Source organism: Atractosteus spatula, chromosome 3 (assembly GCF_055471065.1).
Source record: "Atractosteus spatula isolate fAtrSpa1 chromosome 3, fAtrSpa1.hap1, whole genome shotgun sequence".
NCBI classification, from domain to species: Eukaryota; Metazoa; Chordata; class Actinopteri; order Semionotiformes; family Lepisosteidae; genus Atractosteus; species Atractosteus spatula.
In genome coordinates, this window is record NC_142708.1 from 69,327,856 (window position 1) to 69,347,729 (window position 19,874).

General features: G+C 48.9%; 4 protein-coding genes across 4 annotated transcripts; 3 read left to right on the forward strand and 1 right to left on the reverse strand.

Annotated features, from left to right (window-relative positions):
- Positions 1–1,112: 1,112 nt before the first annotated feature.
- mpdu1b (mannose-P-dolichol utilization defect 1b) lies at positions 1,113–6,334 on the reverse strand. Its single transcript, XM_088911102.1, has 7 exons — positions 6,206–6,334; positions 4,687–4,752; positions 4,004–4,136; positions 3,819–3,904; positions 3,121–3,239; positions 2,794–2,904; positions 1,113–1,660 (listed from the first exon to the last, which is right to left on the reverse strand). Exons 1-7 carry the CDS (start codon positions 6,306–6,308, stop codon positions 1,526–1,528), a joined length of 753 nt encoding a protein of 250 aa, XP_088767228.1. The 5' UTR covers positions 6,309–6,334; the 3' UTR covers positions 1,113–1,525.
- A 2,033-nt stretch (positions 6,335–8,367) lies between these two features.
- Positions 8,368–10,265, forward strand: LOC148838490 (zona pellucida sperm-binding protein 3-like). Its single transcript, XM_088911200.1, has 9 exons — positions 8,368–8,577; positions 8,648–8,766; positions 8,842–8,945; positions 9,045–9,222; positions 9,302–9,419; positions 9,543–9,628; positions 9,710–9,828; positions 9,938–10,063; positions 10,150–10,265. The coding sequence occupies exons 1-9, from the start codon at positions 8,368–8,370 to the stop codon at positions 10,263–10,265; spliced, it is 1,176 nt and encodes a 391-aa protein (XP_088767326.1).
- Positions 10,266–12,691: 2,426 nt separating this feature from the next.
- Positions 12,692–14,620, forward strand: LOC148838491 (zona pellucida sperm-binding protein 4-like). The gene is made up of 9 exons (XM_088911494.1): positions 12,692–12,905; positions 12,981–13,168; positions 13,246–13,343; positions 13,429–13,556; positions 13,634–13,823; positions 13,911–14,058; positions 14,135–14,210; positions 14,297–14,419; positions 14,484–14,620. Exons 1-9 carry the CDS (start codon positions 12,692–12,694, stop codon positions 14,618–14,620), a joined length of 1,302 nt encoding a protein of 433 aa, XP_088767620.1.
- Positions 14,621–17,486: 2,866 nt separating this feature from the next.
- Positions 17,487–19,530, forward strand: LOC148838492 (zona pellucida sperm-binding protein 3-like). Its single transcript, XM_088911201.1, has 9 exons — positions 17,487–17,849; positions 17,920–18,038; positions 18,114–18,217; positions 18,317–18,494; positions 18,574–18,691; positions 18,815–18,900; positions 18,982–19,100; positions 19,203–19,328; positions 19,415–19,530. The coding sequence occupies exons 1-9, from the start codon at positions 17,487–17,489 to the stop codon at positions 19,528–19,530; spliced, it is 1,329 nt and encodes a 442-aa protein (XP_088767327.1).
- Positions 19,531–19,874: the final 344 nt, after the last annotated feature.

Genomic DNA, 19,874 nt, shown 5'->3' on the forward strand with positions numbered 1-19,874 from the left:
AACAACTCCTCTAGTTTTTGCAGTAAACCATCGAATGCAACACTTTTTCTTAGCATTGTTTTTTAAAGGAGACAGAACACAATCTCTCCATCGTGGGGTGGAGCGGTGGCACTGTGGCTGGAAGGTTGCCGGTTCAAATCCCACGGCCAGCAGAGGAATCCTACTCCGTTGGGCCCCTGAGCAAGGCCCTTAACCCCAGGTGTGGCGTATAAATGGCTGAGCCTGAGCTCTGACCATGCCCCTGGGAGAACAGACCCCAAACAACCCCCTAGAAACCCTCAGGAAAGCTGTGCTCCTCTTCATTGCACTGCCTCAGGGCATGCTGGGTATGGGCAGTGGGGGGGGCATCTCTTTCCTCCTTGGCTTGGCACCTTGGGAAGACCTGCTGGGCCTTCAGGGATGAGGCAGGGTGTTCAGGTGGGACAGAAGCAGAGCACAGCTGCCGCCAGCCATCCCACTTGGGGATGTGGGCGGCTTGGGACATCCGCAGGGAATATAAGGAGTGCCAATTGCATGCTTTTGGGGAACCTTTGCCCCCCATTCCAACTTCTTCCTTCAGCATCCTAGTTTCGGACGTGCCCACTGCCTGTGTGTCTGTGTGTGCAGATCTTCAACTGCTTCGTACGCAGCTCTGGTGCGGTACAGTGCCTCCGATGTCTTGTATTGAGTGACCAAGGTGGAGTTCTCTTTATTTAGCCACACATCTGAGCGCCAGCACCCTCCATCGACAGGCCATTGTCTGATTCAATCAGATCAATCTGGTTGAATTAATAAAGACAATGGTGGGTGTGTGTGTGTGTGTGTGTGTGTGTGTGTGTGTGTGTGTGTGTGTGTGGGGGGGGGTTGGGCCCTGTATACCTAGCGACAGCCTCTTGTTCCGTTTTTGGTTGTGTTCGGTGCTGGTTCTACTTCAGCTAATTTCACACGTTCAGTGGTTATTAAGCTGTACCTACGTACTGTGTCTGCGATTTATTTTTTGGGGGGGACCCTTGATAGATGGAGCGGAGCAAAGATTTCGGAGTCAAGGGGAGCTATAAAACTCACATCTGTAACCCTCCTCTTTACCCAGACCTTCGTATGACCCCACCCACCCCTGACGTGAACAATCATATCTGAACTCATTTTATTCTTCAAAATGAAACTGATTCAAGTTACAGGATTCATGGGGGGGAAAAAAAAGAAACAAAGGGGGGAAAAATGTACCAACCCTACAACCAGACTTGGTCTGAAACTGGAATGAAAGGATTAGGAAGAATCAGGAGCTGGAAAGCCCAGAAAAGTGTGTGTGTGTGTGTGTGGGGGGGGGGTCTGACACCCCTCTTTCACACAAACCGTGAGCAATGGACAAATAAAAGGAAGGAAAGAAAAAATCAAGCGTGTGGGCCCTGTGGGAACAGCCCGAGGCTGGGCGGGCAGACAGGGCTGTCCGCTGGCGCCGAACGGGAATGTGAGTCCTTTCCGCCCGGAGGTGGACTTTGGTCCTGGTCAGAGTCGGGGGGCGGGGCGGCTGGGCAGCGCCCCTCTCTCATGCTGCTTTCTTCTTGGCCTTCCTCTTCGGCGCAGGCCTGGCGTTCCAGTAGTACAGCAGCTGGCCAGCGATGAGGCCGTTGCAGGCCGAGGACACGCAGTAGGTCAGCGCCATCAGGGAGTCTCCCGTCTCCTGGGAACGAGGGGCGAGAGGCGGGGAGGAAGCGTTACGGAAAGGGGGGTCCTGTGCGCGTGTGGGCCTGTCTTACCTATCACTGCGGGGCGCCAAAGCTAAGAAAATAAACCCCTGCTCTCATATCCGTACGATCGTAACCTCTCCATGCGCATGAATTAAAGGACTCTGCTGAACCACACCTAGCCTGAGTGAAGAGTTTTCTCAAAACCACACTCAAGAGTTCACTCTCACAAACCTGCAGTAACCTCTCTGCTTTGTTAGGCGTTTGTCCGGGGGTAGACAAGTACGTTAATCTCTTATTTCGAACTTTTCAGGAAGGTCTGCCACCCGCCTGCACTGTGATGTAGCGCAGGAGGCTCTGTGAGCATCTTGGCTCCCGGCCCCCGTCGAATGGTGGGGAACTGAGCCAAGTCGGCCACCTGCTAATCTAGACAAGCAGTAGAGTTCAGCACAGATGGTCTGATTGAGTGTCCTGCACTGGGACTGGGAGAAAGTCCATGTGAGGGAAAGGAGATGTCAGGATAGGTTGTTCATGGAATTAGCAACTCCTCAGGGGACAACCAGGAGGCTTATAAACCCAGCTGAAAGAACGAACGATTTAGTCTGCACCTAGGCTCTAGAGACGGAGAAACTGAGGACTCCACAAGCTGGGGCTCTTACTGTGTGAGAGAAGAGATGCGGGCAATTCAACATACAAGCCCAAGGAGCCCAGAGGGTGTACAAGCCATGGTAGAGCAGAGGCAGACATCTTAAAATGCCCAAAGATAAGCTGTCACGAGTGTAGACAAGGAACAGAAGAGAATCAGGGATCACTGTGACAAAGGTACTGACTGCCTCCAATGGAAACAAAGCTGTTCACACCTTCACTTGGTTCAAACCCTGCTGAAGGACCCTTGACCATTGAATGAGTTCTGTTTTGACTGACCATGGATTTTAGAGACCTGACAGCTTCGGAGATAAAACCTCAAATTTTTAATTACGGGCGCCATTGGCCTGAATATTTCACCGCCTCTACCAAAGCGACTTGAAGGTGTTCAGTTTTGATTTTTTTTATGTTGCTTCCAATGCAAAAGCCAGATGTTTTTGTTGTGGAACCCCCCCCCCCCCACTGGTGTTGTGCCCATACCCACCTGGACAGAGGTAAAGATCCGCGCCAGGGAGCCGGCGAACAGCAGGAAGACCGTAAGCGCCGACAGCTGGCCAGTGTGTCCATTGCGGTAGTTGGTAGCCGCCTGTATGAGCTGTTACAGGAGACAAAGTTGGCATGTGGCTTCAGTGCCCTTCGTTCACAGGCGGGACAGGTGATTAGTTAACACTGGGAGGGGTGTGAGGGAGGAAGGCAATGCGAGTTAACAGTCTGAGCCAGGGACAGGCACCCAGAGGGAGGGAGGTGGGCAGTATGGGCTAGTGGGTAGAGCTGAGAAAGTGGCGCAAGTCCCATGACATTATTTCCATACCCGACTAACGACGACAGCTGGCATGTTGGTGGCTTGCATGGCTGTGATAACTTCCATGGGCATCAGAGGGGACAGCAGCAGCGACACCAGGGCGATGTAGACGGCGAGGAAGCCCACACCTGAGACAGGGAGAACAGGGGAGCACAAGTCAATAGAGATAGACAGGGTCAGCATGTCTGAAAAAGGTCTATAGTTTGATTTAAAGATTCCTTTCATTTTTAAATCAGATGCACACATGCAAACAAAGTTTAGACTGTTTCCTCTTTGTCTTTTTGCTTTTTATCTCCTACAGTCCTGGGTTTTGTAATGGAAAGCTTTGTTGTCCATGTGTGCCAGAACATTAAGCATCATTTTTTAAATCTTTTTGAAATAGCTTGACACTGACTCATTACAGGCAGAGATCATCCCTTTACTGGTCGAGGGGTGAGCAGAAAGACCCCCGTTTCATCACCCCCAAAAAGCAAGTGACACCCCAAAGCGAAGGATGCTATCCCTACAGCTGCCGCCCTGAAGGATACTGGCTCAGCCTGGAAGGGCTTAGTGTTGTAAACTCCCTGTTGTGATCTGTTCTGGAGAAGTCGACTGCCTGACCGAATTCATGCATTTTGTAGCGATCTGACCCCAGTACAGAGCGGATGACTGACGGACTCAATCAGACGCTGAGAGAAAGCTCGTCGGATTTTCTAACAGTGTTGTACCTCTCAGGGTGTTTCCTCCATAGTGCTGGATAAGGAATCCGATTGTCACCGTCTGAACAATCAGGAAAAGGGCTTCCCCCCAGGCACTGCAGGCACATGCAGGAGCATAGCAACAGGGCAGTGTTACACCTTCACTGAACACTCCATTAAACATTGAGTGAGAAGTTGCACACCGTGTGCATTACCTGAAGGGGAAATTGTTGGCTATACTATAGGCCATAGTCCCGGTGATGGCCAGCATCTCCAGCAGGATGGAATTGAAGCTCAGTCCCTCGCCACTCTTTGCCCTGTACAGCTTGATGATCTGGGGCAGCTTTACTGCAGGAAGGGGGAGAAGATGGGGGAAGAGGAGGTCCGTGAGAGACTGAAAGACAGGGGGTGACATTTATAGACTGAGTGGGTCTATTTTTTTTTAATATCCTTCCCCCTTGAACCTGAACTTTTGCCATATGTAACCGGTACATGTACTGGTACAATGGAATTCTTACTGACAGAAAGTCTCTCGATTGTTGAAAAAAATAAAAAAAAAGTGAAAAACACAAAGTGCAGACAGTGCATCAAGACAATATACAAACAAACAGTAGACAATGTACAAGTAAACAGTTCAAATGTAAACAATGCAGTAAACAAAGCCAAACCAAAGTCTTCCGCCAGCTATCTGCCTGCTCTATCTGAACTAAGCTGTAATGGAAAACTAAAAAAAACCGCGGAAGCCACAACAATTCCAACCCTGCACCACAGCCACGAAAACAAATTCGAAATGTCTCTCGTTTTCGCCGTTTCTTCTTCTTACGCCTCTCTTCCGAGACTCCAAAAATAGACCCCCGCACGGGAGGGGAGTAAAAAAAAAACAGAAGGTAAGACTCACCCATCACCGATCCGAGGATGATTCCTATTCCCAGCCCTTTGCTGAGCGCCACCTTCAGGCAGGGCACTGCAGAGAGAGGGAGATTAATATTCACCACTGGAACGGCAGCTGGCATTCAGCTGGTCAGAAAAAGCAGGGCAGAACCCGCTGGTCTTGTAAATGAATCACATCAACTAGAAATGCTTTAGAATAATCAGAAATGATGCAGACGAAGGGTTTCCAAGCCAGAGCACACCCCATGGTGAACATTTTGTGCTGCTGTCTATGTCACTGTTTGTGGAAAAAGGTGAACATCTGTCCTTGCAGCAGGCTTGTCAGAAAATGGATCGCTGTCTATTAGGGTGACCAGACGTCCTCTTTTTCCTGGACATGTCCTCTTTTTGAAACCTAAAATATTGGTCCAACCGGGATTGATAAAATTCCAAAAATTGTCCGGGATTTTGTCTTGCTCGTTACTCGGGCCGACATATTTTAGTTCAGTCCATGCATTACCGGTAGATGTTTTGAACTTACACGTAGCGTAGCTTGAAAAGGGCTTTTGTGTGTGTGGCTGTGCTTATGGCCATGAGAAATAACAATGTTGAACTCGTTTCATTATATTTCAAAATGTTTCATTAAAATTGATCATGTTTGCAACTAATGAGGACTTCTCCTAAGTTATGATGTCTTCATTTTTTCCTCAGATGTTAAGACTTTTGTTGTGTTAAAATGAAAAGAAAAAAAACTAAGTTTAAAATAGGGCTTTTTTTTTGTTTTTTCCATGTTTGCCATGATGGAAGAGAAATAGCCACCCTGCAACTGTTTAAAACTTTACTAAGAAGTTTAATAAAAACTAGAGAGTTTATATTGATTTTTTAATTAGAAAAAGTCACAAAGATTCATTACTTTGGAGGCATGTGTCGAATGTCGATGATCGTCCCCATCCTCTTTTGGGAAAACCAAAATATGGTCACCCTACTGTCTATCATGTAGAGAATTTATTCAGAGGAGATAGATGTCACTTTCGGATAGTTTGGACTTACTATTTCAAACACCTCTACTGTCAACAGTACCAGCTTCATGAACCACTTCTGAGTCTTACATACAGTTTTAAATACAATATGATATTAGACTGCCATATCTGGGAACCTAGCTGTTCACTGGGTATTTCAAACTCTACATCATCACTGTCTGTACTTATATAGGATTTAAGGTGGCGTGTCGCTTTACTCGACAACACCGTGGAAAATTTCTGAAAATCTTAAGTACCGGTGCACAAAGCCGCTAATGTTATTTGATTCAGGGAGTCTTATAATTCCAGGTGCGGAATATGACTTCGACTAACCAAACACAAAGTCAACCATCTGAGCTGTCACGATTCATAAGGAGCAGAAGAATAAGAACTGAAAGTTGATAATCACCGGTCAATGCTTCTCCGCATTGCATTACACAACGGATTCAAAATCGCAACGTAAACGTGTACATCGATCAATTAATATTTTGTATAGGACTGTTTCGGGTACGGCTTCGTGTCTCTCACCGTGTAGTAAATTGAAGTTTACGAAAAACTCGTCGAAACATTTCTCTGGCATGAGAAACTTAACCAGCAGCTCTCTAACCGACTCAACCACGGACGCTGCCATCTTGGGACTGATGACGTGTCTCAATTGTGTCCGTTAGGAAATGCGAACCCCCAGCAATGAGAACACCACGTATACCGTTCAATGGTTCCGGATACGGAATTCCGCTCTTTGCTGAAAATTCATTATAAGACAAGCTTCGCGCTTTCCTCCACGATTCGAAAGCTGAACTGCGTAAGCGCAGACATCCCTTCTATATAGTATGTAACTGCCAGAGGGAAGACTTCTCGTGTGTTTTTAATTCCTGTATGGCTTCTAATTGTAATGAATGAATTGCTGTCTTAGTTGGTCGATGTTACTCCTGTTCCCCGGTCTTTACTCGTGATTAAGAGTTACTTACATAACCTTGTGGACTAGGACCATCTAGAGTAAAATCACATAAATCGTCTATTTACGTGTTCTTGTTCTCGGTTGGACGCCACGGTCATTGTTTTATTATTTTGTACTATTATTAACAGGGATGAAACTATCACTATTATAATCAGTATGTAATTGATTGGATGGCACAAAGGCAAAAGTCACTTTTATTAACATTTTTGGCATATATCAGGATATCCCTGGGTCTTATTCCAGTAGGTTTTCTCAGTAGGTTCCTAAACCTTAACTGGATCAATACAAAAAGAACTGACTTCCGTAAGGAGACAAAACCTCCCGGATTCCAGACCACATGGGCAGGGGTATAAAACGTTTCTATCTAGAAAGGATAAGTAAAGGTTTATTCCCCGCTGAAAAGAGAAGAAAGGAAACACAACGTTTCGGCTGTGGAACCTTCTGTGGGTTCCACAAACCTTTCACAATAAAAAATTAAATAATATATACATTCAAAACAAAACAAAACTGTACATATCTCCCGTGTTCTAGTGTAATGGTTTTTAAAAGCTTTAAAAAGGGTAAAAACAGAACAGTCCAGTTCTGGGTAAAAGAGGTTTTAAGGCCACTTAAGGAATTCTTTTTTTGCTTTTAAAAATCGTGATTAAAAACGGTTAAAAGACGCCGGCGCTTCTCTTTTCAGCGGAGAATAAACCTTTACTTGTTCCTTTGCAGCCTACGCATGCTGACGCAGCTGCCTACTTGAACTAGTTTTCTATCTACATACATACTCCTTGGCTCAATTTGCGAGGATCCAATTCAGTTTCTAATTTCTAAAGATTTTATTTGATCGATAACTTACAAGTGGTCCAGGGTCTCCGAGAAAGCTCAATTGGAGTGAACATACCGACGTGGAGAGCCCCCACCGCACACACACACACACAGGACGGAGAGTGCGAGTCTCTGGGATACACATTGGTGACAAACCCACTGCAAATCTGCGGTGGTCTCCAATTCACGATTAGATGTGGACACTAGCTGAATTCACTTTCAGTTATGCTTGAATACATATAATTGTTTTAATTGAATAAACGTTCCCTTGTTCCTTTGCAGTCTACGCATGCTGACGCAGCTACCTACTTGAACTAATTGTTTAAATGAATACGGTAGATGGGCCAAAACACTTCTCTATTTCCGTGTTTAGACACGACATTTAAATTAACCAATACGATCCATAATAAAACATTTACAGGAGCGTTTGTTTTCCAAACAACAGTGTTTGGGACCAGCTCCAGGACGGCTCCAACATCGCTTCTTCCAGCTTTGCACTCGATCGCTTCGCTGACTGAACTATTAAATCACCCCTCTTTGTACAAGTTGATCTGTTGCTCGCTAACAAAAACCTTAACTATGGCCGCCGAGCGAAAATATCTGAATGATTGGTTGATGAATTGGTGTGATATGTTAATTACGGAGTTTAGCAGCACGTGAAAATCTGCCGTTTGGCTCGCGCAAGGCTGGATGGATGAAACAGACGCGCGCACTTCTGTAGGAGTATTCGAGCTGAGGATTTTGGGTGGGTTTTCTTTTCCTTAGTGGTTTGTTATTACTGCTATGAGGAGTGTGTGGATATTTAATCTTTTTGGCAGTGCTTTGGTCGTGCGCTGCTTTAAGTGACGGGGCTGGATAGCGTAGATGGGGTATACAGAATCACACAGCTGAGCGCAGGAGAGTGGCATATCTCGATTCGCCAATGTACCGACAGGAGGTGTCTCGGGCTGTGTCGGCGCAGTGCGGGGAGAGTACGATCGTGGTGCAGGTCAAGACGGACCTGTTCGGCACCGGGCAGCTGACCAACGCCTCGGATCTCAGCCTGGGAGACTGTGCGGTCACCCGGCAGGACACCGCGGCGCAGCTCCTGATCTTCGAGGCTGAGCTGCAGGCGTGTCGCAGTGTGCTGAAGGTAAGTGGTTCTGCGGTTGGGCTGCTTTTGGTTCTCGGCTGTTGGGTGACTGGATCTGTGATCTGTCTAGACCGTGGATGAGCAACTGGTGTACAGCTTCTCTCTCAACTACACCCCGAAGCCGGTGGCCAACACCCCCATAGTGAGAACGAATGGCGCTGTTGTGGGTATCGAGTGTCACTACATGAGGTGAGTCCTGGAGGAGCAGCAGGGCTGAGTGCCTGGAGCTTGACTCCCTGCTGACACCTGCCTCCTGTCTGCTAGGCTCTACAATGTGAGCAGCAATGCCCTGAAGCCCACCTGGGTCCCCTACACCTCCACCAAGTCTGCTGAGGATCTGCTGGGCTTCTCCCTGAGCCTCATGAGTGGTAGGTCTCCCCCCGAGATGAAGCACGGTGCGACTGTACAGACAGTGCAGTTGGATCAATGGGATCTGTGCTTGAGATTGGGGTTCCTTTCCCATCCAGATGACTGGAGCTCCCAGAGGTCCTCCAATGTCTTCTACCTGGGGGACGTCCTGAACATCGAAGCCTCCGTCACCCAGGCCAACCACCAGCCCCTTCGGCTCTTCGTGGACAGCTGCGTGGCCACCTTGGTCCCTGACCAGACCTCCACCCCCAGCTACTCCTTCATTGCGAACTATGGGTGGGTGTGACCTCGGGTGGCTTGAGCTAGTGAACACTGCCTGCTGTCTCCAGTTCTACACTGCCTTCTCTCCTTTCAGGTGCCTGACTGATGCCAAATCCACAGGCTCCAGCTCGCAGTTCATGCCAAGAACCCAGGACACCAAGCTGCAGATGAAGCTGGATGCCTTCAGGTTCTATCAGGATGCCAGGAGCTCAGTGAGTACTTGATCCTGATCCCTTCTGCTTTCATGGGTTTGTGCCGGTTGTGAGAACAGCATGTCCATTACAAGCCCAAGATGGAGGCCTGGGTGTAGCTTGATCCACTCGTGCTCTTGGCAGATCTACATCACCTGCCACCTGAAGGTGACTCCTGCTTCCCAGAGTGTGGACCCTCTGAACAAGGACTGCTACACTGAGGGCAGCAGGTCAGTGAGGAGGCGGGGAGCTGCTGTGTCCAGCTGGTGCTCAGGTGAGGGAGCTGCTCTGACCCTGTGTCCCTGCTGTAGGTGGAGATCAGTGGATGGGAGTGACCAGGTCTGCAGCTGCTGTGACTCCAGCTGTGGGGCAACTGTACGATCCAGGTATTGGGGTGGCAGGAGCAGGAGGGACCTGGCTTCTACAGGGGGTAAGGCACCCTTGCTCTACCACTCATGGCATGGATCTCCTCGGGAAAGTGGGGGTGGGGGGGTCAAGCAGGGTGGTCTACAGCCAGGCTTGTCCTGCTCTTGTTGCAGCTCCTGAGTGGGAAGCTGACGCCACTGTTGGTCCCGTGTTTGTGCTGCAAGAGCAGGTTGCTGAGAGGCCAGTGGAGGCAGAAGGCCAGAGCTCCCAGCTAAGAGCAGAGGAGGACAAAGCCGCAGGTACTGGCAGGAGGTGCTGTCATGTCAGCTGGCCCCTCTCTGTGGCAGTGCCCGCTTGCTGAGGCTCCTCTGTGCTTTCTTTCCAGGCCTGCCTGTGGAGGCTGTGATCCTGGCTGGTGTGGCGACTGCTGTGGGGCTGGTCTGTGCTGCTCTGCTGGGGACAGTCCTGCACAGGAGGAAGCAACACAAACCCATGAACTGACCTGATGTGAACGAGGAATAAACTGGTTGCGAAGTGTCTCTTGTCATGAGCTGATTCTTGCTGTGCTGCAGGGGGGTCTGGATGGGTTGGGTATGCATGTGGTGCTGTCAAAGGCTCCTGCCACTCTTACTACAGCTAGTCCAGCAATCTGTTGCTGCGATTTGGAAGAACACCAGCTGTTCATGTTCCTGTGGGAGTCCCAGGCTTGTTCTTAGTATCTGCTTCATGGCAGAGGAGCAGGGACACAAAATCCGGGGTGGGGGGCGGAACACCAGCTGCCCTTTCAAGCTTGCCTGCAGGAGTGTTTTACTAATTCACTAGTGCAGGAGAACCCGTGCATCGTGGGAGAGAGGGTTGTAGGGCTGTTTACCCATTGGGAAAAGACACTGCCTATGTCTATTAAATGCATGCCTTAGATGTATAAACGTGGTCCTTAATTTGTCCAGAATGAAATTCTACTGTCTATGATATGTTCATTATACATAAATGGTTGGAGTTCTATCATACAGTAACTTTAGGGGACATCAAAGATCAGTGTAGAAGCTAGTAAACCAAGCCACTGATTTGGTTCCAAAATTTATTCTGAAAATATGTAGTTAAAATGCTACAATATTGTAAACTTCAACTACACATTCTCGTAACATGGCTATATATAGTAATTCCATGAAGATGCCAGTTATCTCCAAACCATATTTCAATCTGAATCCATTTTAAAATGTACAACTCCTCTATTTCCAAGAAAATATTACAGTATGAAGTTAAGAATTTGTACTGTCCACCATATGCAAAGCCCTGTCTAATTGTCCTAACTGTTAGAACCAGCAATTTATCCGTTTCAGTGTCCAGACTTCCAGGCCCCCTGCCTTGCATACGCATTCTTCAACTAATGCATTGTGTGCTCCTTTATTTCTTTTTCTGTTGCTGTTGGGTGGGACATCACCAGCGCAGCTAGAAGAAAATGTTATAATATTAGTACTCAAAGAAATGATGAATCTCTTCTTGAATATAATCTCAAAAAAGAACCATTAGGGTTTACTAAGCTCAAAGCTTAATCCTTGTATTCAATTTAGCTTGCATCCTAGTAATTGAGCAATAAAGTCTGTCCTAATTAAAGAGCACCCAAAGTTTGAAAGTACAACATGGAATAAGAGCACCTTGAATTGCTCTAGAAAGATGTGTCTCCCAGGCCCCTCTTTTGTCGTTGATCTCTCCAGTTTGTGCCAGCGAAGTTGAATTCCATCATCAGCTCATTTGTTAGAAGTCTGAAAACCACATTCTCACTGAGCTTAGACATTTTTCAAGTGAGTTTCCACTCAACGTTTATTTACTCAAACATTAAGGATCGAATGTACTACTGTAATCCTTATTTTAAAAGACACTTTTGCACTTTTCTTAAAAAATAGAAAATCTATAGGCATTCAAACAATCAACATTTTACTATTTTTTCAGGCAGGTGGCAAAACCCCTGTGTGCAAAGCCGTGTAAATAAGGTACATACTGTGAAAATATAGTGATTTGGTCGACCCAGTCTTCCTCCGGGGTTTCAGCACAAAACGCTGAACTCTCGGTTTTAACCTTCTCCGCCGGCCGGGGTTCTAGCGGTCTTTCAAGAAAACATTCGCGCCAAACCAGTGGACGAATTCATGTTGAAATATTCTTACATCTCAGTTTTCTGCTCGTTGGGGAGAGTAATTAGCCAAACGATTCATTCTGTAGAAACGATTTTTAGTAATACAACGCAAAAACGCAGCATAATGTACTCCGCCTCTTTTCAATTAAAATTCCAATGAGCGTTAATAAATTAAACGCCTGGCCTCGAAAAATATTAATTGACGAGTATAAATGAATTATAGAAATAACGTTAGAGCCAAATCGATGCTAATCAGATGTTAAGACTTTTGTTGTGTTAAAATGAAAAAAGAAAACTTTTAAAAATAGGGCTATATTTTTTTCCTTGTTTGCCATTATGGAAGAGAAAGAGCAACCCTGCAAGTGTTTAAAAGTTTACTAAGAAGATTGATAAAAATGAGAGAGTTTAAATGGATTTTTGATTAGAAAACGTAATAAAGATTCATTACTTTATTATGTATGTTATTATTTATTATGTATGTTATGAGGCATGTGTCGAGTGTCGACGATCGTTCCCCCCTCCTCTTTTTTGAAAAACAAAATATGGTCACCCTAACTAACAGACGCCATAAATATTTAGTTTTGAGTCAGACACATTAGTCTAACCCGCATGAGAGCTCGTTCCAGTCGAACAGGACGCTCCGCGATTAATCAGCTGACTCGGATGACGCTCTGAGTGTCCGAAGTCCTCGTGCGCGCGCTACAGCCCTCCAATCGCCGCCCTCAGCCAATCAGGGCGCAGCGAGTATTTCAGGAGCTGAGCGCCGCTTGTCTGCAGTTCCTCGCCGAGTTTCACGATGGAGAAGTCAATGAGCAGAGGGAGGATGGGGTTGTGCCTTGTGTGGTTTTTGCTGGCGTTGGATTGGTCTGTAGCTCAGGTTCAGAAGTGCCTGGTTAATGACAGTGACAAGATAGCATGTGGTGACTTGACTATCGGTAAAAGCGACTGTGAAGCTAAAAACTGCTGCTTTGATCAGTCCAGCCGGAATCGCTGTTACTATGGGAATGATGGTGGGTTTTTGGATCTTGAGTGTCTTCGATGATGAGCTTAACAGGCTTGGTTTACCAGCTCTTGCTTTCCTCCAGTGACTGTCCAGTGCACCAGGGATGGCCAGTTTGTGGTGGTCGTGTCCAGGAATGCCACCAGCCCTCAGCTGAGCCTGGATTCAGTCAGCCTGCAGGCGGGCAGGAGTGCCCCCTGTGGCCCTGTTAGCACCACCGCTGGCTTTGCCATGTTCCGGTTCCCAGTCAGTGCCTGTGGCACCAGCATGAAGGTGAGGGGCTTGATCCTTCAGCTGAGGATGATGTTCCCGTAGTGGTTCCTGACCTTGTTCATGTGTCCTTCCTCCAGATTGAAGGTGGTGCTGTGGTGTATGAGAACATGATGTCCTCAACCTTTGCTGTGATTGGGGGACCTGCTGGCTCCATCACAAGGGACAGTTTCTACAAGTGAGTGAGCAGCTGCTGCTTCCCAAAGCGTTCCGGTCTTGCCAGGTCCTGTCTGGATCCCATGACTGCCTGCTTCTCTCTCTAGGCTGTTCTTCCAGTGCAGGTATGCAAATGATGACCTTGTTCCAGTGCAGGCTGTGGTCTACACGGTCTCCCCACCCCCTCCGGCAGTGTCTCCAGGACCTCTCCGTGTGGAGCTCAGGATTGCAAGAGGTAGCTGTCAGGCCTTGGGCTGTGTGAGCCGAGTGTGTGGGGCTCCTGCTGAACCCCGCTGCTGCTCTCGTCCTCAGGAGAGCTGTATGACTCCTACTACAGTGACCTGGACTACCCTGTGACCAAGGTGCTGCGGGATCCTGTGTATGTGGAGGTCCACATCTTGAACAGGACTGACCCCAACATTGTCCTGACCCTGGGGGACTGCTGGGCCACTTCCACTCCCAGTCCTCTCAGCCAGCCCAGCTGGAGCCTTCTGGTTGCTGGGTAACCTGACCCCTGTGGCTCCGACTGGCTTGTCTCAGTAGTGTCCCCTTGTGGCAGGGCTCACCCTCCCTGTTGCTGTCCTTGCAGGTGTCCCTACGGAGGTGACAACTACCAGACCACCTTGATCCCTGTGGGTGGCTCCTCAGGGCTGCCGTACCCAACGCACTACCAGCGCTTCATGATTCAGATGTTCACTTTTGTGGATCCTGCCTCTCGGGTGCCTCTGATGGAGAAGGTAGGGAGCAGCTTGTGGGGAAGGAGGTGGTGGCTGGTCCTGGGCTGTGCAGTGACCCTTGCTGTGCTCTCTCCAGGTGTTCATCCACTGTAGTGCGGCAGTGTGCCAGCCGACTGCTACTGACCGCTGTGTGCCCACCTGTGGCAGGAGGAGTGAGTTCTCTCGGGATGGACAGTTGTGTGCGCCCCAGTCAGCTGTGTGTATCCTTTCCTCATGCTGGTGTCCTGTCCTCTTGCAGGAAGAGCTGTTGCTCAAATGGCCCAGGACTCCTCCAGAGAAACTGCACTGGTGTCCAGTGGGGAAGTGATCCTGGTTGGGTCTGAGCTTCCAGCTCTGGGTCAACTGGATTCCCATGTTGAAGGTGAGGGAGGGGGTTGGAGGCCGAGTGTCTGATCCTGTTCCCCGTGTCTGACCCCTGACTAAAGCTCTTCTCTCCGCAGCACCCCGGTTCCTGGGCTATGGGCTGCTGGTAGTCGCTGCCTCCACTGTGCTTGTGGTCTCTTCTCTGGTGCTGGTGGCTGTGTGGAGATCTAGACCTCAGATCCAGAATACCAAGCTGTGAATGGAGTGTGAATAAAGGCTTTGCGCTGATCTCTACTCATCGTGGCTTAGTATTGTTTTAGTGTGTTCCTTGTGGCTATCATGGTGGCAGTGTTGATACCTCCATGTGGTATGTTGGTGATGGTGAGCTTCTAGCTTCTTTGGGAAAGAGGTGGATCTGCCTAGGTTTTTGACACCCAACTAAGCTTCCTTTCCACATTTGGCTAATTGGTGTAATTCCTTCTCTTCCTTTTTTTTTATTACCCATGATTTCTACTTGCTTGACCACTGCCTGTAGTTAAAGAACAGACAAGCATGGCTATATACCACCTCCTTGATGCCCCTTCCAGTCCCTGTGGATTTCAGTATCAATCCCAGCTCTTCTGTATTCCCTCTGCAATACCTTCTTGTGAGCTCTCTTCCCAAAATGTACTGATTGTGGGAGAGTTCCATCATTCTCTTTAATCCTACTGTACTAAGTACTTAGTGTGTGTAGGGGTAGTCATGCACAACTGCATCACCCCTTGTTTACATCCTATGTGCCTGCACCTACTTGCTTTAGCTCTTCCAGCATGCTCAGAAGAAGCTGGAAGAGTCTGGGTGGGGATCAGTGTTTTCCAATTTCATGTTCAAGTGCTTACCGGTGGGGGTGGGCCTGTGCAAAAGTGGGTGGCCTGGGCTCTAACTGGCGGTCCTGCCAGCATAGGGGCACCTCTCCAGCTTGAAGAACTGTAGCTTGTGGGGGGTGTACTTGGGCTCTCTTCTCTAGTTCCATCTAGGCTACACCCCTGCTCCCAGCTAGCTGGTTTAGCCTGTCCTGTACTTTGGGATGTCCAGTAGACGATGTGTTTATCCATCTGTAATGACTTGCCTGTTCACAAATTTGAGTCACGAGAGCAGTGGTCTCGTAGTGAAATACTCCTGTCAGTAGTGATAGCTGGAAGTGGGCTGCTATCTCATTAACCTGTTGCCTTCTATTCTTGACTGAGTATGTAGAGCTAGATTAATGCTGCCTGGTTAGTTCCCTCACTCGTTCACCTTAAGCAAATGGGCTGCCCGAAATCCAGACCAGCCCCGCTCTTTAATGTTTTGCCACAAGGGCAACATGTCTCATCTCATTTTGTGAGAACAAGATGCCTCTGATGAACGCTGGGGGCAGGAATGTCTCTGCATTACTTCCAACAATCATTGGCAGTGGTTGGCAGTTCTTTACCAGAGTCCTTACTAAGAATCCACGACTGCTTGTCTGTGTCCCTGAAAGCAGCTCAAGTGCCTTGCAGAAGTATTCAGACCCTTTACAAATGTTGCTGGGTAACAAATGGTCCTTGCACACCCTTTTCAAATCAGAATTTTTAATGCAACCTTACAGTGCCCTCCAGAATAATTATGATTTTTGCTCATCTTTACCAAGGGTGCCAATAATTCTGGAGGGCACAGTACATGCTCAAGCAGAGAATTGTTAAAGACAAAAATTACTTATTTGTTGGCAGATATCTGAACAAGTGTCAAAAACTGAAATGTGACGCATGACATCAGGATGACACACCATTACAGCAGAAACATAGCATGGAAACATTAAACAGGAAAGCTAGGCATATGTCTGTAACACCCCCACTGTATCGGAAATTCATTGTTTTCTTGGACCTCTTTACTGGATAAAAATGTTAGAAAATCTATAGATGGGTCACACAATTCCTATTACGCTACAAATGTATCTTTCGTGTGTAAAATACAGGTTTAAGCAAGAGAAATGGGCGACGCACAGTTGAGTTTCACAAGAAGAACTAATAATGAGTAGGATTTCTCAACAAGTCGTCTACACGAAAGAACTTGAAAGCACAGAGCCCAACAGCGAGCGGGGACCAGCCGCTTCCTATCCCGACACACAACGGACCATTACACGTGCGGGGGGAGTTAGTTCGGCCGGTTCACCGTGACAGCACCTACACTATTTGGACGGTGGGGTGAAAATGGAGAGCTTGCAAACTCCCCCAAAAGAAACCGCACCACGAATCGAACCCAGGACCCCAGAGCTGCAACAAAGCCATGCTAACAGAGAAGCATGCGTGCAGCCCGTTTTTAATCTGTTGCAAACGATCAAGCGCGGCTGCTAATGGAAAGAGCAGCAACGCCAGGCGCCTGTTTCGCTCCTGGATCGGAAGGTGTGAGAACAGTTGTCTGCGCTCTGCGCGCGTCCGACATTTTCGCTGGGACAAAGCGTGTCTGTACTGCACGCAGATCCGGAGAAGGAAATATCACGTCGAGTTTCTCCCTTTTCACCACAGGGACATAGTTAAAACACGAAAGATGTCGTTTTAGGCTTTTAATTCTTGAAATCGTTCACCCAGCGCTTTTCCTCCAAATTGACCGGCGAAGCAGAAGAACATTCGAACGAAAACAAAGAAGGAGTTTTATCATTTACAAGACTGTAACTATACAATGGTCATTTTGACAGAAGGAGACATTCACAGTTTGAATTCAATAATAATCTTATAATTGATGTGAATTCAGACGTGTCGGGACCAGCTCTTATCTTATTCATTTTTTACATCTTGTCAGTAGCAACAGCTGTAACAGGAAATATTAGATACCGTGACCGCGAAATATAGCGGAGATCCTAGTTTCTAATATTCATTGTAAACAATCAGCAGTCTACTCAGGAGAAATTAGTCTCCGCGATCGTCCTCCGCTTTAACTACAATGGCTTTTCCACGGGGTTGATTCAATATCCTGTCCTCCTGCGTGTGAGCGGACAGAGTTCGGGTCCTCGTGAAAATCTTCACTCTGCGAACCTGAACGTCATCACGCGTGAAAGTCTGGGGGGCTTTAAAAGGAAGGAGCTCGCGAACAGCAGGTATCGTGGTTTTGCGAGTTGTTTTCATTTCAAGATGTGGTTTTCTAGTGGTCTTTCCTTTCGGCTGTTGACCTTGCTGTTCCTCGCAGTTCTGTGTGATGCTGCGCGATGGCGAGCCCGCGCTAACGTCCAATCCGGCGTCAGGCGCAAGGGGGTCGCCTTTCTGGACTCGCCTCTGCTGCCGCGGCAGCAGAAGCAGCAGGTTATCCGGGCTGTGTCGGCGCAGTGCGGGGAGAGTACGATCGTGGTGCAGGTCAAGACGGACCTGTTCGGCACCGGGCAGCTGATCAACGCCTCGGATCTCAGCCTGGGAGACTGTGCGGTCACCCGGCAGGACACCGCGGCGCAGCTCCTGATCTTCGAGGCTGAGCTGCAGGCGTGTCGCAGTGTGCTGAAGGTAAGTGGTTCTGCGGTTGGGCAGCTTCGGGTTCTCGGCTGTTGGGTGACTGGATCTGTGATCTGTCTAGACCGTGGATGAGCAACTGGTGTACAGCTTCTCTCTCAACTACACCCCGAAGCCGGTGGCCAACACCCCCATAGTGAGAACGAATGGCGCTGTTGTGGGTATCGAGTGTCACTACATGAGGTGAGTCCTGGAGGAGCAGCAGGGCTGAGTGCCTGGAGCTTGACTCCCTGCTGACACCTGCCTCCTGTCTGCTAGGCTCTACAATGTGAGCAGCAATGCCCTGAAGCCCACCTGGGTCCCCTACACCTCCACCAAGTCTGCTGAGGATCTGCTGGGCTTCTCCCTGAGCCTCATGAGTGGTAGGTCTCCCCCCGAGATGAAGCACGGTGCGACTGTACAGACAGTGCAGTTGGATCAATGGGATCTGTGCTTGAGATTGGGGTTCCTTTCCCATCCAGATGACTGGAGCTCCCAGAGGTCCTCCAATGTCTTCTACCTGGGGGACGTCCTGAACATCGAAGCCTCCGTCACCCAGGCCAACCACCAGCCCCTTCGGCTCTTTGTGGACAGCTGCGTGGCCACCTTGGTCCCTGACCAGACCTCCACCCCCAGCTACTCCTTCATTGCGAACTATGGGTGGGTGTGACCTCGGGTGGCTTGAGCTAGTGAACACTGCCTGCTGTCTCCAGTTCTACACTGCCTTCTCTCCTTTCAGGTGCCTGACTGATGCCAAATCCACAGGCTCCAGCTCGCAGTTCATGCCAAGAACCCAGGACTCCAAGCTGCAGATGAAGCTGGATGCCTTCAGGTTCTATCAGGATGCCAGGAGCTCAGTGAGTACTTGATCCTGATCCCTTCTGCTTTCATGGGTTTGTGCCGGTTGTGAGAACAGCATGTCCATTACAAGCCCAAGATGGAGGCCTGGGTGTAGCTTGATCCACTCGTGCTCTTGGCAGATCTACATCACCTGCCACCTGAAGGTGACTCCTGCTTCCCAGAGTGTGGACCCCCTGAACAAGGACTGCTACACTGAGGGCAGCAGGTCAGTGAGGAGGCAGGGAGCTGCTGTGTCCAGCTGGTGCTCAGGTGAGGGAGCTGCTCTGACCCTGTGTCCCTGCTGTAGGTGGAGATCAGTGGATGGGAGTGACCAGGTCTGCAGCTGCTGTGACTCCAGCTGTGGGGCAACTGTACGATCCAGGTATTGGGGTGGCAGGAGCAGGAGGGACCTGGCTTCTACAGGGGGTAAGGCACCCTTGCTCTACCACTCATGGCATGGATCTCCTCGGGAAAGTGGGGGGTCAAGCAGGGTGGTCTACAGCCGGGCTTGTCCTGCTCTTGTTGCAGCTCCTGAGTGGGAAGCTGATGCCACTGTTGGTCCCGTGTTTGTGCTGCAAGAGCAGGTTGCTGAGAGGCCAGTGGAGGCAGAAGGCCAGAGCTCCCAGCTAAGAGCAGAGGAGGACAAAGCCGCAGGTACTGGCAGGAGGTGCTGTCATGTCAGCTGGCCCCTCTCTGTGGCAGTGCCCGCTTGCTGAGGCTCCTCTGTGCTTTCTTTCCAGGCCTGCCTGTGGAGGCTGTGATCCTGGCTGGTGTGGCGACTGCTGTGGGGCTGGTCTGTGCTGCTCTGCTGGGGACAGTCCTGCACAGGAGGAAGCAACACAAACCCATGAACTGACCTGATGTGAATGAGGAATAAACTGGTTGCAAAGTGTCTCTTGTCATGAGCTGATTCTTGCTGTGCTGCAGGGGGGTCTGGATGGGTTGGGTATGCATGTGGTGCTGTCAAAGGCTCCTGCCACTCTTACTACAGCTAGTCCAGCAATCTGTTGCTGCGATTTGGAAGAACACCAGCTGTTCATGTTCCTGTGGGAGTCCCAGGCTTGTTCTTAGTATCTGCTTCATGGCAGAGGAGCAGGGACACAATCCTGTTTGCCTCCAGGAGAGATTCACCTGTGCTGGAGAACTTGTGCAATTTCCCCGTTCTCCTTGGCGAGAGCATTTTTAGGACTGTTTATGGTC

Excerpts from the sequence above, each read along its gene's own strand:
- mpdu1b (XM_088911102.1), bottom strand. The coding sequence starts at position 6,308 with ATGGCAGCGTCCGTGGTTGAGTCGGTTAGAGAGCTGCTGGTTAAGTTT. Across the intron at positions 3,905-4,003 it reads GCCAACAATTTCCCCTTCAG|TGCCTGGGGGGAAGCCCTTT; the intron begins GTAATGCACACG and ends ATGTGCCTGCAG. Across the intron at positions 2,905-3,120 it reads CAGCTGTCGTCGTTAGTCGG|CTCATACAGGCGGCTACCAA; the intron begins GTATGGAAATAA and ends CTCCTGTAACAG.
- LOC148838490 (XM_088911200.1), top strand. The coding sequence starts at position 8,368 with ATGTACCGACAGGAGGTGTCTCGGGCTGTGTCGGCGCAGTGCGGGGAG. Across the intron at positions 9,223-9,301 it reads TCCTTCATTGCGAACTATGG|GTGCCTGACTGATGCCAAAT; the intron begins GTGGGTGTGACC and ends CTCTCCTTTCAG. Across the intron at positions 9,420-9,542 it reads ATCAGGATGCCAGGAGCTCA|ATCTACATCACCTGCCACCT; the intron begins GTGAGTACTTGA and ends TGCTCTTGGCAG.
- LOC148838491 (XM_088911494.1), top strand. The coding sequence starts at position 12,692 with ATGGAGAAGTCAATGAGCAGAGGGAGGATGGGGTTGTGCCTTGTGTGG. Across the intron at positions 13,169-13,245 it reads CCTGTGGCACCAGCATGAAG|ATTGAAGGTGGTGCTGTGGT; the intron begins GTGAGGGGCTTG and ends TCCTTCCTCCAG. Across the intron at positions 13,557-13,633 it reads GGAGCTCAGGATTGCAAGAG|GAGAGCTGTATGACTCCTAC; the intron begins GTAGCTGTCAGG and ends TCTCGTCCTCAG.
- LOC148838492 (XM_088911201.1), top strand. The coding sequence starts at position 17,487 with ATGTGGTTTTCTAGTGGTCTTTCCTTTCGGCTGTTGACCTTGCTGTTC. Across the intron at positions 18,218-18,316 it reads CTCCCTGAGCCTCATGAGTG|ATGACTGGAGCTCCCAGAGG; the intron begins GTAGGTCTCCCC and ends TTTCCCATCCAG. Across the intron at positions 18,495-18,573 it reads TCCTTCATTGCGAACTATGG|GTGCCTGACTGATGCCAAAT; the intron begins GTGGGTGTGACC and ends CTCTCCTTTCAG.